Genomic DNA, 14,982 nt, shown 5'->3' with positions numbered 1-14,982 from the left:
TCTGGAGCCAGAAAGCCATGCCAAAATACTGGTAAACAAAACAGACAGAGGTAGGAACAGGACCCTTTTAGAAGCCATGAAGTGACTGCAGTATTTTGCTGGTTTCCTGTTTGAGAGGTGTCTGTGCATTATTCCAAATTGAGGATTGATATAAAGAGACAGGAAAAGAAATCACCATAAACTAAACAGCCATCCATCACTCTTTTCACTTTCTTAAAAAAAATAAATCTCCTAAATATTAACTCCAACAGGGACTCAGAGAGATCAAGTGCATTGTGTAAGAGAATGAATAATGGGCTTTGATTAACAGAATAAATAAATTTAGTTCACTTAGTTCATGGTTTCTTTCACTTTACAGTTGCCTGTCAAGCACATACCAGTAAAACAACACACTTTTCGTGGCTTCATTGTTTTCATATTAAGCTAAGGCAGGACATCACCGGATGTATAATGAAAAAGTATTTTGTCTCCAGACCCTCAAAATAATATTGCATATTACATATTTAAGATATACTCATAAATCCTCCATAAATCTTTATTTGAAAAAATATATATGTTGTAATTAAGATTTACTATAACACACATACTGACTCACTACTACTCACCAAGGCTACTTTTTTGACAGAGAGAAGTGAAAAAAGAAAGCCCATAGCTCTTACCTATCTCCAAGGCAGTTATGCCCATTGATGCCTGTCCCAATCCAGTTTTCCTCTCCCACTTGCCCTCATCAGGGTGATAGACCTCCACTGATGCCAGAGGACTCTGCTGAGCATCCATGCCCCCCATCACCACCAGTTGGTCCCCCAGTGCCACAGCCGAAGCCCCTGCCCTGGCAGTGGGCAATGGGGGGAGCTGACACCAGCTTTGGCTCTCTAAGTCCAGGACCTCTGCAGATTCTAGAGGCATTCCACTCTCGCTGCAGCCCCCGATCACATAAAGACGGTCACCCCAGAGAACAGGTGTGCAGTAAACCCGGCATGTAGCCATTGGGGGGAAGACCTCCCATTGTAAAGATTTCACAGGACTTAGAGCCATCTCAGGCACTGGCATGGCTTTATGTTGGCACGGAGGCAATGGAACATTACAGGGGCCAGGCAGAAGAGAAACAAGGCAAATAAAGTAAGAGCTGATAAACTAACAGGACAAATGCTGTCTCTGGAGAAGCAGCTATTGTCAGTTTACCAGGGGAGCAGAGGTTTAATGTTTTTTTTAAAATCTAAACAGAAGCAGGAATTCAGCTGCAGTAAATGGAACAAAATATTTTGCCTAATTTTTTATACATTTTTGTTCCTTTGCCCACCAGATTTATATATACACTTCTTTGTTTCGCTACATTGGTGGAACAGTGAATCAGTTGAAACAAAACACTGGAAAACTGACATACATGTCAGAAGTGATAATCCAACAGGATAAAAGCAACTTTTTGACTTTCTGTAATTTGATCACGTTTCAGGTGTAATTCCAATTTATAGATGCCATTACTGATCACGGGGTGTTGGTCTGGCTTGATCCTCAGTAATCCGTAACAGAGATTTCTCATGCAGTGCTCAATTCCTCTTCTCCACAGCCAAAGAATAGCAGAAATTCATTTGGAAGCAGGCAGTCTCTGGGTAATCGGACTACCAAACTAGAGGCTGTCAACAAGAAAGAGAGACAGAATAAAAAATGAATAAGAGAGAGAGAGAGAGAGAGAGAGAGAGAGAGAGAGAGAGAGAGAGAGAGATAATGTCACTAATTTGAGAATATTTTGCCCAATGCCCCATGCCCTCTGCTGAGCATAGTGAAAGCCGCAGGTCCCTTTTTGGCGATCCTTCCCGTAAGACAGCGATCCCCAGCCCTGTGTCAAACAAACCCAGTCACCCACATGATTTGATGGCCAAAGCACTGACATTTACCATTTACTATATTGACTTGGATAATAAGACTTTTGGCAATGTGTGTGTGTTTGTGCCTCTGTGATAGACTAAGTGGAAAGTGGCAAACCTCAGTAGTCCAGCCATCTCCATAGGTCAACCCTTCTACAGGGAATCACTGCTCAGAGCAGGCACTGCAGTAGCCTAATTGGAACCTGTGCATTTCTAATTAGTAATCTTATTAGGATGAGGTGTATGATGGGAACATCTGTCTGGAACTAAGAAGAAGAGAAAAAAGCAAAGAGAGAGGGGGCAGAAGTGCAAAAGAGACTGTGAGAGCACGAATGGGACATGCGTGGGTGAGGGAGCTAGAGACAGAGTCACAGGGGAATCCTAAGAGGCTTGCTGTAGCATAGCAGTGAGAAAAAAAGGATGTGTATGTGTGTGTGTGTGTGTGTGTGTGTGAGGTCTATCTGTGTGGTGAACAGATGGATGCTGTCCCCCTTGGAGACTACAGCACTGATGAAGTAGAGATGGAGTAAGGTCTAAGGATGCTGAGTCAAATTTGTTGTGTGTGCTTGTGTGTGTGTGTGTGTGTGTGTGTGTGTGTGTTAATTAATATGTCAGCAATGACAGTGCCCTACAAACAGGCACATGCTAATAATGAAGAAGCGATGTCTAAAAAAAGAAATATTTGTTTAGACTTATGATGTGATTTCTGAAGTGCATTTATCATACATCATTTACAAACACATTACAAATATTAACCATTTACAAGGGTGTAATGTAAAGTTTTAGCAGGAAAAATACATAATGTAAATGAACAGTTACCAGAGAAAATGCTGCCTTTTACTTTACCTTCAGACGTTACTCTGCTTGTGCTCTAAAGTTTGTAAGACTTTGTCCCGCATAATTTGTAGGAAATATTTTCCAGCCGATGTATTTTCATCAGACAGGAGTCCAGTGGGCTTGATAGATAAGGGTCTGTAGTCAGCTTTCATATGATTTCCTAGAAACCAGAAAGAAACAAAAATAAACACTAGACACTTAAAACAGAGAGAGAGAGAGAGAGAGAGAGAGAGAGCGGTCCCTCTGGGAGATGTATCATCCACTAATTAGAAGACTTGGTTACTGTAAGAAGAAGCCAATTTGGATAACATACCCCATTCAAAATGAAATACTACAACAGATACCATAAAAGATTAACCAGTTGTGTCACCATGATACAGTTTGTACTTGTTCTGGAGCTGATTTCCTCGAGATATGATGCATAACACCATAGATGACAGTGTCTTTTTGAAAAAAAAAATTAGTCCACAATTTTGAGGTAAGAACACACTGGAGTGATATTGTTTGCTCTGAGAAAAATCTATGAATGTACAGTAGTTTTTGTACAGTGAAAGTTTGTATACCTTTATCACTTCATTTTTATTATCACAAGTACCAAAATGATCAAAAAGAGTATATAAAAACCTTATTAAATGAAATGTAGTCCCTTTCATATGTCTTTCATATCATCTGAACAGTTTTTCAATCCTCTTGGTTTTAATATTTGCCACCCAGTAACACTCCCCAACCCCAACCCTGTACTTTCACTGGCTTGACTCTTCCAGATTTTATATCCTGCTTTCTTTACCCCAGAGCATCAAAGCAAAACATAACTATTTTTGTCTGTGTTAGGATATACCCATATTTCATTTCTAATATTTTTTTTTTTTTTTTGCTAAATTGTAGGATTTGACTTTTTACACTTGATAATGGGGACTGAAATTTTTATCTTTATTTCCCATCACTGGCTCACCATGTTATATATATAAAGCAAATAAGAGCATTGTGTCTTGAAATAATGCTTTTCTGTCTTCCCATCTATAGTTATAGAATCTTCATTTTCTTTTCTATTGATTCAGCTCAAGAGACACAATGCCTTCCAAAAAACTTTTTCACTATTCTGTCATATATTTAGTTTCACAATGACTAAAAAATTTTTTTGATAAATTTCTTATTGAAGGAATAAAGATAAATGTGGCAGGGAATCTGAAATAACAATAAGAGAACATAAACATTTCTTGTTTGGATTTATTCAAATTTTGTCTGTATGTTCCACCTGTCTTATTCTTCCTCTTATTCTTGTCTTCTTTCCTTTCACAGCTGCCTGTCTCCCCAATGTGTATAAATAGAAATTAAATCAAAGGGGAAAAAATTGTTTCTTTCTGAACAGAATTTCTAAAGCTTAGGCTCCCTGTAGTGCTTACAGAGTGTCACCTTAATCAACAGTGATTTCCTCCATATGACAGGTTTGGCGCACGCATACATAAAGCCCCGAGAAAAATGGCAAAGGCCACAGGAGTGTGTGTAAGAGTGAGAGAGAAAAGGAGAATGGCAGGTAGCCATCTAAATTGCTAGGTTCCTATTACATTGTTTCAAAGCATTCTACAAAACAGAAACATAAGGCAGTTTCTAAAAGTGAAGTTTAGGATAGGAAACAAACTTCAGGCACAATTGAGCTGAACACTGAAAGGAGATGAGATGTGATTGACAGTTTTGTTTTTACACAAGGGCACTGATTACAACAGAGCACATACAGTACCTATGGAGTAACCAACTGGAACTCGCAAGTTTATAAGACACTTAATCAATGTGATAAATTAGAATTTCAAAGCAGTCACCTTTTTTTTTTTTTTTTTTTTTTTTTACAAATGACAGTGTGATTATCATGATTATCATGAAACCTGATATTCAGTGACAAAAAATGAATTAAAACTTGTTCAGATACAAAGCTGTCAGTACTGATTGCTACTAAGCGAAGCTGACTGACTGCAGGAAAAACTCAAAAGGGGCAGAACATAGTGTCTTCCATACACATTAAGATTTCTAAAAGGAAAGAGATTAACTGTTTCTTCTTTCTAAATTCTCCATATCAGCTTGGCAGAGACTCTCATTCTACCACCCTATTTCTCCCTGTAGTGTAAGTCAATGAGATGAGCTAGAACAATAAGTAGACCTCCATCTTCAAGCCATCATTATCTTGTTCTTCTATGATTCCCTCTGGGCTCTGCACCAGACAGGGCACTAAATCTTTATCCTTTGGCCAATCCTGATTCATTTACATAAATGCAGATTTGAGGTACTGTACCTGTATACATCCTCTTCTTCTTGCAAAATTCAGTCTGAAATTGTGATGCTTGCTGTCATCGATAATTCATCACCACTAACTTCTGCTGTACCTCTCTGCTGATCCAGAGCTCATGTATAACCAAAGCATGTTATCATATGATAAAAAAACACTTAGAGTGAACCTGTATAACTGATATTCAGTCTCATCCTATTATTTAACTAGACTGGCATAATACTTTTGTACAATATTTTTAAAAAATGTAACATAATGACAAAACACACTGTAGCAATCAGAATTGCAAAAGCAAGAACTTACAGTTAAATCACTTCTGAAAGTTTTTATTCTGCTCCACACATACAGATTATTACGGTGGCCGAGAAGTGCAAAACAAATTAACAAATCCGAAAACACATTAACAAATCCGAAAACAAATTAACAAATCCGAAAACACATTAACAAACCAGAAAACACATTAACAAATCCGAAAACAAATGAACAAATCCGAAAACACATTAACAAATCCCAAAACAAATGAACAAATCCGAAAACACATTAACAAATCCGAAAACAAATTAACAAATCCCAAAACAAATTAACAAATCCCAAAACACATTAACAAATCCGAAAACAAATTATCAAATCCGAAAACACATTAACAAATCCGAAAACAAATTAACAAATCCAAAAACAAATGAACAAATCCTAAAACAAATGAACAAATCCCAAAACACATTAACAAATCTGAAAACAAATTAACAAATCCGAAAACACATTAACAAATCCAAAAACAAATTAACAAATCCGAAAACAACTTAACAAATCCTAAAACAAATTAACAAATCCTAAAACAAATTAACAAATCCGAAAACACGATTTGTTAATTTGTTTTTGGATTTGTTAATGTGTTTTGCACTTCTCGGCCACCGTAGATTATACATCAAGCGATCGATGATAACAGCCATCTTTGCTAGGTAGTCTAGAGAGCAAAATTGGGTAGGAGTGATAGCATTCAATCATTATGACACAAGCACATTTGTATGCAAAAGAGGGCAGACAGTGTGTTACACTTTTCTGTGATGCAGAATGAGCAGCAGTTTTGAAAAGATGTGGAGGCTGGCTTCACATGTTTTAGAGAAAGCATGTGTTTTCCCCGCCCTCCCCATTTCCTCATTGTCATGTGGTGAAAAATCTGGCTTTCTGTATGATGAGAGATTTGTGTTTGCAGCATAGATTATTGAAGGATCAAATAAAGAGGTCAAATGAAATCCTTTAAAACAGAAATGCAAAAATCATTCTCTACAATTAAGTCGATTGTGTCTTGTGCATTAGTAGACAAAATATATATTTTGTATTAAGAGTATTAAGTATTAAGTAAGGGAGAAAAAAATATATTCTAATGCTGAAAATGATATTCCTGACAAAAAAAAAAAGAAAAAAAAAAAAAAGAGCACAAATGTAAATAAAACAGGGGCAGGGAAGTGGATGGAGTAAAAAAAGTTACAATTTAGACTGAATACATAACACTATCAGAGTTGAACGGAAGGCCTAATAGGCCATGCAATATTATATTTTTTCTTTCTTGTTTTGTCGTGATAACGACTTAATTTTCCCATGATCTCTGTATTAGAACCTGTTCTAGAGGCAGCAAAAGCACAGTAACGCAGCATCATGGATTATTGCATGCGCATTTTCTTTGATCCGGGACTCATGACTAATATGTCCGCATAAGGGTCCGACACTTAAGAAGGAGACTGTGATGTCTGCATCTTTATCATCGAAGACAATATAGAGACCCTACGGCAGTTAATCCACCCTCTGTTTCTGAAAGCAAGGTTAATCTAGCTGCACATATATTGTAGGAGCGGCTTTTAGATATTAAACAGATAGCACTGAAAGAGGAAAGCAAGCGTCTGCAAGTTCCTACATCACAGAACAATAAATTAATACAAAATAATAATAAATAATAATAAATAAATGGACAACAAAATAAATACAAAGCAATTGACAGTATTTATGAGAATAAAGGTTTAACGTTTTAATTATCCATTACATATTAAGAATACATTAAATTTTAAGATTACATTCAGAGATCATAAGAAAATTAAGTCGTGTTCACGACTAAACTTTTGATATGTCGAGACAAAAATTTGTTATTACGACAAAACAAGAAAGATATAATAATGCATGGTATCTTGCATTATTAGCTAGTTTGTTATTAAAGCTGAGTGTGCTTGTTCGTTTACTGCAGTGATGATATCTTGTCTTATCATTCAAATGCATTGCCAAATCAGATGCTTCATTGCTCCTTATCCCAACTACTGTAGCAACACAAGGAGCTGGAACAAATACGCGCCTGCACACACACACGGAGCTGGAACAAATACGCACCTGCACACACACACACACACACACACACACACACACACACACACACACACAAAATGCACACACCACCCACTGTGCTATAAACTTGTGATAAATATAATATTCTACAAGAACTGCAGTATGAGGCAGCACTTACTACAGCCTTTAAAAGCCTACTTTAGTCACATCACATTAAAATCTAGCAATGCTGCCTGATGGATTGTAGATATTGCGCTTTTGACTTTTTGTTTTAATCCTGCACTTTTTCATACATTTAGCTAAGTACACTTTGAATAAAACACTCAGTGTTGCACTTCACTACATTACCTACCTTGACTACATTTACACTTCATTGGTTCCATCTTTCCTGATTATTAAAATCAAATTGGCTGTACTTTTAGAATCTGTTTATGCAGGATGTCCAGTTTTATAGAATGTTTAATGATCCTAATTTATCATAAACAAGTGATTCAACTACAACTACATGATCTGTCTGTCAAAAATAAGAGAGTTTACACTCAACAACCAAATTATTAGTAATCCCATTCTAAATGTAGGTAACACTGTGTAACACTCAGAATTGCTCTAAAGAATAATTCGAGTTACGATTCTATTCTCGTTTGAACGCGCTGATTTGACCAATCTCAATTTTGTCCACACACAGAACTACTGCTTTCCGGGTGGATTTTTTGTATGTTTCTTCCTCCCCCATCATTTTCTATTATGAAGTCCAGAGACAGTTATCTGTGAAATTTCCAGGAGATCAGCAGTTTATGAAATTCTCAAACCAGCCTGTCCGTTCAAGATCACTGAGATTTACTTCCCCACAATCTAATGTTTATCTCAATATTAAATGCCCCTCTTGTTTTATGCCTGCATGCATTTTTACGCTGAGCTGCTGCCTCATACCCTGATTAGATATTTCCAAAAGTGAACAATGTACAGGGGTTCCTAATAATTTGGTAAATGGTAAATGAACACTTTTAGTGTTCCATCAAAAGTCATAATGCCAAATCATTTATGTAAGTTTGAACTGCTTATTGCTAGTGCTAGGGTGTTTGTTTCTGATTTACAGGCAACAGAACTGACTAGCAAGATGTGGAAAATAAAAAACTACATTTACCATCATTACAGGACTTAAGAACACAGTTAACAGTATTACTGTAATTGTAGTTCAAAAAAAAATTATATTTTTATTTATAATCATAAGAGATTAAAAGAATAACAATACACTTATAAGCAGAAGGCTCTAAGACAAAAAATATAGTATGCAAATTCAAATTATTAAATTTCAAGATCAAATTAAATTAAATTAAATTAAATCCATGTGCTGCCATAAGTATATGCTGTCTGAGATAATGAAGAAAGCTTAACATCCTTGGCCTAATTTCTCAACAGTCTTCAGCCAAAAATGGTTCAAAGGAAACATGAGACAAAGGAGCAAATTATGTGATGTGAGCCAAAACCCTTGGAGATATCAGCATTTCACAACTCAGCAACCTGCACTCATTTGTTAGTTAGTATAACTGTAGACATTAAATATTATTTAATATTTATTAAAAAATATTATTCATATAAATTCTATTCTGACTTTGACAACAATATCAGTGCTTAAGTCAGTGTTTGTACTCTTCCACCACTGCTGATATTTTGTGATATTAGTGTCTCAATAGAGACCAAAGTTTTTTTTACTGAACTTATATTATATTAACTACCAGTTATTCATTTAAAAAAAATTCTACTTAAAAAAAGAAACCACTACTAAGTTTTACTTTTGCTTATACAACTACTTCTTCATTTAATATATAGTCCTTGAGTTGATATATAATACTTGAGTCGGCCTTTTCTGTACTTTATGCACTACAGAAAGAAAGGGATGAGTAAACATTAGAGATCCAGTGGGAACACAGCCTCTTTGTAAAGAGCCTTAGGAGATACAAACTTTTACTTTCTTTTTTAATGTTCAGCTTCACCAATTCATAATTCTGTCCAACTGCAGAACTGCAATATCAAGTGCATCTGCACTCACTCCTCCCCTCTCTCCCTCCAGGGATGGGACCTCAGGACTAAACACAGAAACAATTTTAGCCATGGGAACAAAACTAAAGTGGCAAATCGCTCTAGGGAAATATTTCCTACATGAAATAAAGATGGATCACACTCTGCTAGAGGTCACGTCTGTTGTTGGAGTGTAGGGTGTAGTAATGGAAGTGGGTGGAGACACTCATAAGACAAAGCCTAAACTCAAATCTCTGCAGCATGCACACATAAGATAGGTGTAGGTGAGCCAGTATACGTCAGTGAGCAAAGATATTGCTTTGAAAATGTCTCTACATTGTATTTAACCTTAGCCTCTTCCAATAAAGCTGGCCTTGTCATTTAAAATAGTTTGTGCAGAATGATAAATAGTTTACTGTGTAAGGAATACAACAATTCAGGACAAAATGTGTTTGTAGTTTGTTAAAACAAAACAACACCCTAACCCAAATGAGCAGGTATCCCATCTCCTGAAAGGGTGAAACCATTCCAAAACATCATTACAAGCCTGGAAACACACCAGAGAAGAAGAAGGCAACACGTAGGTGATGTGAGTGGGTCACTTGCATGATGATATCAAGCAAGGGATATGCAACTAAATATTAAGTTATTTACTTGCATTCCCTTTAAAAACTATTTGTTACAATACTGCCCAAAGAAATGGGTGTTGGATTTTAGTGTTGAAATCTTTATTAATAAGTCATAATCTCATGAATGCTTAATTACTTTATTCGTCACTAATTTATAGAAGTTAGCTAGCTTTGTTTTAATATAAATGCTTATAAAGAGTCTTTATTTTAAATGTCATTATGTTACTAATGTGATCCAAATGATCCAAATATTAATCAGTAGGTCCAAAATCCAATCAATAGCAGTAATCTATTAAAAAATAAGAGAAAGAAAGAAAGAAAGAAAGAAAGAAAGAAAGAAAGAAAGAAAGAAAGAAAGACCCTTTTGATATCAGAGCTACAATCTTGGTTCATTTTAGGCATGTACCTACTCACACGATTCCATCAGATCTGTTGTGAAAAATGCTATCAGCCACATGCACATTGTATCATCAACTGCTTCTCTGCTTTTCCTCATTGTCAGAGGTTCAGGTGGAAGAATCTGAGCAAGGGCTCAGAAATGCAGAGAGGAAGCCAGGGGGCGGAAACAAAGTGTCACATCAGCATAGTCGTTTCTGCTAAACTTCATTTCTAAGCCGCTGAGCCACTTGTAGAAAGCCAGAGCACATTTTTCTTTCTGAGTCTTGTGCAGGCTCACATTGTGCATACTGACGACCTGCTTTGGTACTTCAGCTTTATAATTCTGTCAGCTCCTTCACTGGAACCAGACGTAGTGACACTCCTCTCAGTCTCTGATAAGAAGGACAGTGTATCAAATAGCTCAGTGACTGAGCAGTTTTAACCATGCACTCATGTTTCAGCTGAACTACATTTTATTATTAATCTACAAAAGTCATATTTCTGTAATCATGTCCATGACTTGAGATATCTCTGGCCATGTCTACAACCTGCATATTATTCGATTCCAGTAATTAATTGAGGGGTTTCATCTGTCTCCATATTTTTGCTATTTCCAAACAACAAACCTTTTACAGTAACACTCCAACCTCAACTATTTAACTAGTTAACATCAGAAAACATCTCACCCAATACACTGTATAGATAGTTGTAGGTTTCGCAATTACAAACTGTTGGTTTATAAAGTTTGTAGAGTTTGTGTAATATTCCCTATTAAGTTGAGAGAACAAACTTTAAGACAACATCACAAATGAAAAGCAGAGGATTGTGATAGAACAATGGGGTCTAAATATCCAGCATGCTGTAATACATTTTAATTTTTCTCTGCATGGTAAAAAAGAAGTGATAAAAACCATACATCATACGTCAGTACTTTGTTATGCTATGTTCACACATACAGCGATGTATGAACCTAGATGTGGCCGTGTACAGCAGCATGACAAATTAGAGAAAGTGACTTACATTGGAAATGAAGACAGTAGAGTGCAGGTGATCCACAGCAAAAAATACACAAAATATATACAAATGCTCCAAAATGTTTTATTTTAGCGGTAAGAAAACTGATTTATAGTTAAAAGTGGAATGCTAGTTATTTCAGAGACTTATTACTATGGCAACCAGTAGTAGGTATGCTTACTGTGATGTCATGGTACAGCAACTGGTGACTTACATTGATAAAATTGCTGCATGTGTGAATGTAGCTTTAGAATTCACTGTGTGTGCGTGTGTGTGTTAAAACATCGACATGAAAGTCATCCACAATAATAGTTCCAAGAACATACAGCACTTGCGATCCTCAGGTAACTGTACTGTATATCTGGTTTGGGTGGCCCTGGATGGAAAATAAGCTAGAAACCCCAGGAATTGAAATGCTTCACTCCTGACCCATGTTACATTACATGAAATTATTCTGTTAAGTTCATCCTGAAAAACAATGACTGCAGTGAATGAGGGAATGTGTGTATAGTATGAGTAAGTGAGAGGGTTCTGCAGCTCTAGCTCTGCTTTAACATGCCTACTATAAAAGAATTGGGAAAACAGCAGCACGGAGGAAAAATAATGAAGAAAGGATTATCATTCTAATAATCGTGGCTCAATGGAAATGAGCATCATTGCTCGTGACATGGCATTTAACCGAGCTTTGGTGTGAAACAGCTCTTACATTATCGTCTCATTTTATTCTGACACACCAACACACAGAGATACACATACACAGACACAGACACACATTCCTACACATAGGGAACAAATTGCTCCTGACTGCGATTCACTACTTGAATCTACACTGTATTATATTCTGCTCTGCTAAAAGAGAAGTAGAAGGGAGGTGTCATACAGAAGATAAGATAAACACATCACAATCTCCGTAGACATGTTCACAAAACACAATATATTATAAATCAGGCATACAAAAACTTTAAATACTGAAACAAAATACATTTTAACACATCAGATATACACAGGTTAGCATTATACAGTTTATTTAAAAGCATGTTATGTGAATATAAGGCCAAAACATTTACATAGTCATAAAGTAAAGCCCATATTTCATATAGGTCTCTATAATTACAGGCATCTGATAGTGTTATGGAACCAAAGCTCTAGTAACATTCACCATTTTTGGTCTCTGATATGTATATAATACTTATGTGACAGTCTATACCAGTGTTTTAGTTAATATTACACTACTAATAAAGTGAAGACAGCTATAGGGGATGTAGGATAGGGGCTACATGGTTTACGAAGTAGCTTGTAGAAAGTTTATCGTCCACAGCAACACAACATTTCCATGGAATTTATGGCTTGCAGGAAAAGAACGCACCAAACAGGAAGACCTCACTTAAAAGATAAAATCAAATAAGCAGTGACTCACTAGAGCCTGTTCAGACTGCATTCACACTTCTCCCTGCTTACATATTCATTTATGGTGATCAAAGAAAACATTAGTCCCGCACTTTTATCTTTCCTAATTAATATAATAGCCACACAAGTATAATGGCTAATATTGCTTTAAATAGTAAACTGCTCCCACAATTATGGGGAAAATTTGTTTCATTAAAAATAATCCAGTAATTTGTACAAGACTGTCAGCCTTTTTTAAACATCCCTGAACCCTCTCTGAGCAGAGGAAAGACAAAGCTTCTACTAAATACAGAGTGTGCTCCTTGGCTCGTATCTGCTTTCAGGAATCTTCCAGCCACTCAGTTGAAATTAATTAAATGCAGTGACTGGATAAAGCAATTAATTGGCAAGTGCCCAGATACTGAATCATGTTTGACAAAATAACAAAGAAAATTGTCCGTGCCGGTCTGATGGAGCTTATCTAATTTACATTCAGTTGTGTATTTGCTCATAGTGTTAATTGATCAGGGCATAGGCTGGGACAAATAAAAAATAGATAAATAAATAAAAAAGAAAGAAACTGAAATTCCTTCATACTCGTCGCAACCTGGCTTTCATGACTCAATGTAAAGTGTCATCACTGTTCCACACCGGTTCTCAGTAACATGTTGATATGGACCATGATCTAAGGCTGGAAATTGATATTCTGTGAGGCAAGGAGTGTTTGAAATGTTTTCCTCTGCTTGTTGTTTTACTGTAATGCTTTAAATTACTTTTTAAAGCAACATGGACACTCATTTATTGTCTAGTAAAGTTGACAGAAGGTGATAGGAGGGAGAAGTGAATTCAAATTAAGCGGAAAAACAAAGAGTAGCAATTAAATATAACCCATAAGAGCTCATTGATTGCAGGTGTAAGAGCAATTATGAAGGAAAGATGTGTATCAGCATTTTTATACGCTTATGCAAATAACTGCCAAAATACACAGGTACTTACATGTACACACGAAGCAGTAATTACTGCTGCAGGAGGGTAGTAGTGAAGACAGAGAGCAAAACGTTTGATACAGTAAGAGACCTACTTAAAAGCAAACTGGCTTTGAAGATCCATCATTGGCTATGCAGCAAGAGCTCATGTCAAGCTTCTTCCCACGGGCTCTTGGTGAGGAGTTGGCTAGCATCCATAATCAGACTGGTAGTGTATTTTTAATATGCAAGTTGTGGACTGAAGCATTCAGTCAGAGTGAGTGGGTTAATGCAGAGACGAAAAGGTGACCAAAACACTGAGATGATGGTTGATGGTGCGTATTTGGAAAGGAACCGTCTAAAAAGTGATCTTTTACGGAAGGGGGGGGGGGGGGGGGGTGTTTTGCACAAAGCAACAAGTTACCGAATGAAATACTAACATATTAAGTTAGAAATTGCGGTAACCTGATGGCTTGAGTATGAATGGGAAGAACCGGACCTGCTCCATTCAAATGCACTTTTGGCGCACATTAAATACCACTACCACTACAGATACAGAAACAACAGCACATAAAAGAAAAAGAAAACGGATTAAGATGGAAAGTGGTCTTTAATGCGAGACCGGGCGCATCGCTTGTGCGTTAATGCGCGGTGTGCGCGTGAAAGCAGCTGGCGATCACAACAACAGAACCGAGTCCCGCGCCTTAACGCGCTCTCACTCTGCAGTCCACACGCACAGCTCAAACAGCACGGAGACCTGCGTCCATCTTCCTCTGGGTCATAGCAGATGAAGTTTCCGTAAATCGAGGTGTCCAGTTTAAGCCGGGTGTCTTTTAAAGCTTCGAATAGTGCCTTGTGTTTTAAACAATCTGAATAGTCTATAGAAAACTTCATAACGCACACTTGAGAAAAAATGGACATTTTTCTTGCTTATACAAATTGCCTGTACCGCAAAAACCTTAACCCAGTTACTGTCCGTCTTCAACACTAACAACACATTAGCTGATGGTGTTAAGTGAGATATAAACTTGAAATCTGCCTGCATTAACTGTTAAAATTTACCTTTATTGTGTGTCTGTCGAGCAAGTGTCCCCAGTGCACGAGTCCACATGCGTAATCTCCAGGAAAGTTCAAGCAACGGTTTGTCGCTTTTTTCCGCTCGTGCTGTTTCTGTCTCCAGTCGTGCGGCCGTTGCGTGCTTTTGTTTTTTTATTTTTTGGTTTATGCTCCTGGATAAACGCTGTGCGTGAGAATGTTTGCGCTGCGTCCTCTCACCCTCC

General features: G+C 36.9%; 1 protein-coding gene across 1 annotated transcript in view; it reads right to left on the bottom strand.

The window, feature by feature from the left end:
• LOC132862724 (kelch domain-containing protein 8B-like) overlaps positions 1–14,982 on the bottom strand; it is a 95,625-nt gene extending 80,643 nt beyond the window's left edge. The window contains exons 1-3 of the mRNA XM_060894926.1: positions 14,765–14,982; positions 2,712–2,862; positions 660–1,634 (exon numbers count right to left, since the gene is read on the bottom strand). Of these exons, the coding sequence (XP_060750909.1) occupies positions 660–1,050 (391 nt within the window). The 5' untranslated portion in view covers positions 1,051–1,634; positions 2,712–2,862; positions 14,765–14,982. The remainder of the gene's footprint in view (positions 1–659; positions 1,635–2,711; positions 2,863–14,764) is intronic.

This window comes from Tachysurus vachellii, chromosome 19 (assembly GCF_030014155.1).
Source record: "Tachysurus vachellii isolate PV-2020 chromosome 19, HZAU_Pvac_v1, whole genome shotgun sequence".
Lineage (NCBI taxonomy): Eukaryota > Metazoa > Chordata > Actinopteri > Siluriformes > Bagridae > Tachysurus > Tachysurus vachellii.
Note: the sequence above shows the minus strand (reverse complement) of the source record. Positions and strands in the feature narration are given on the sequence as shown.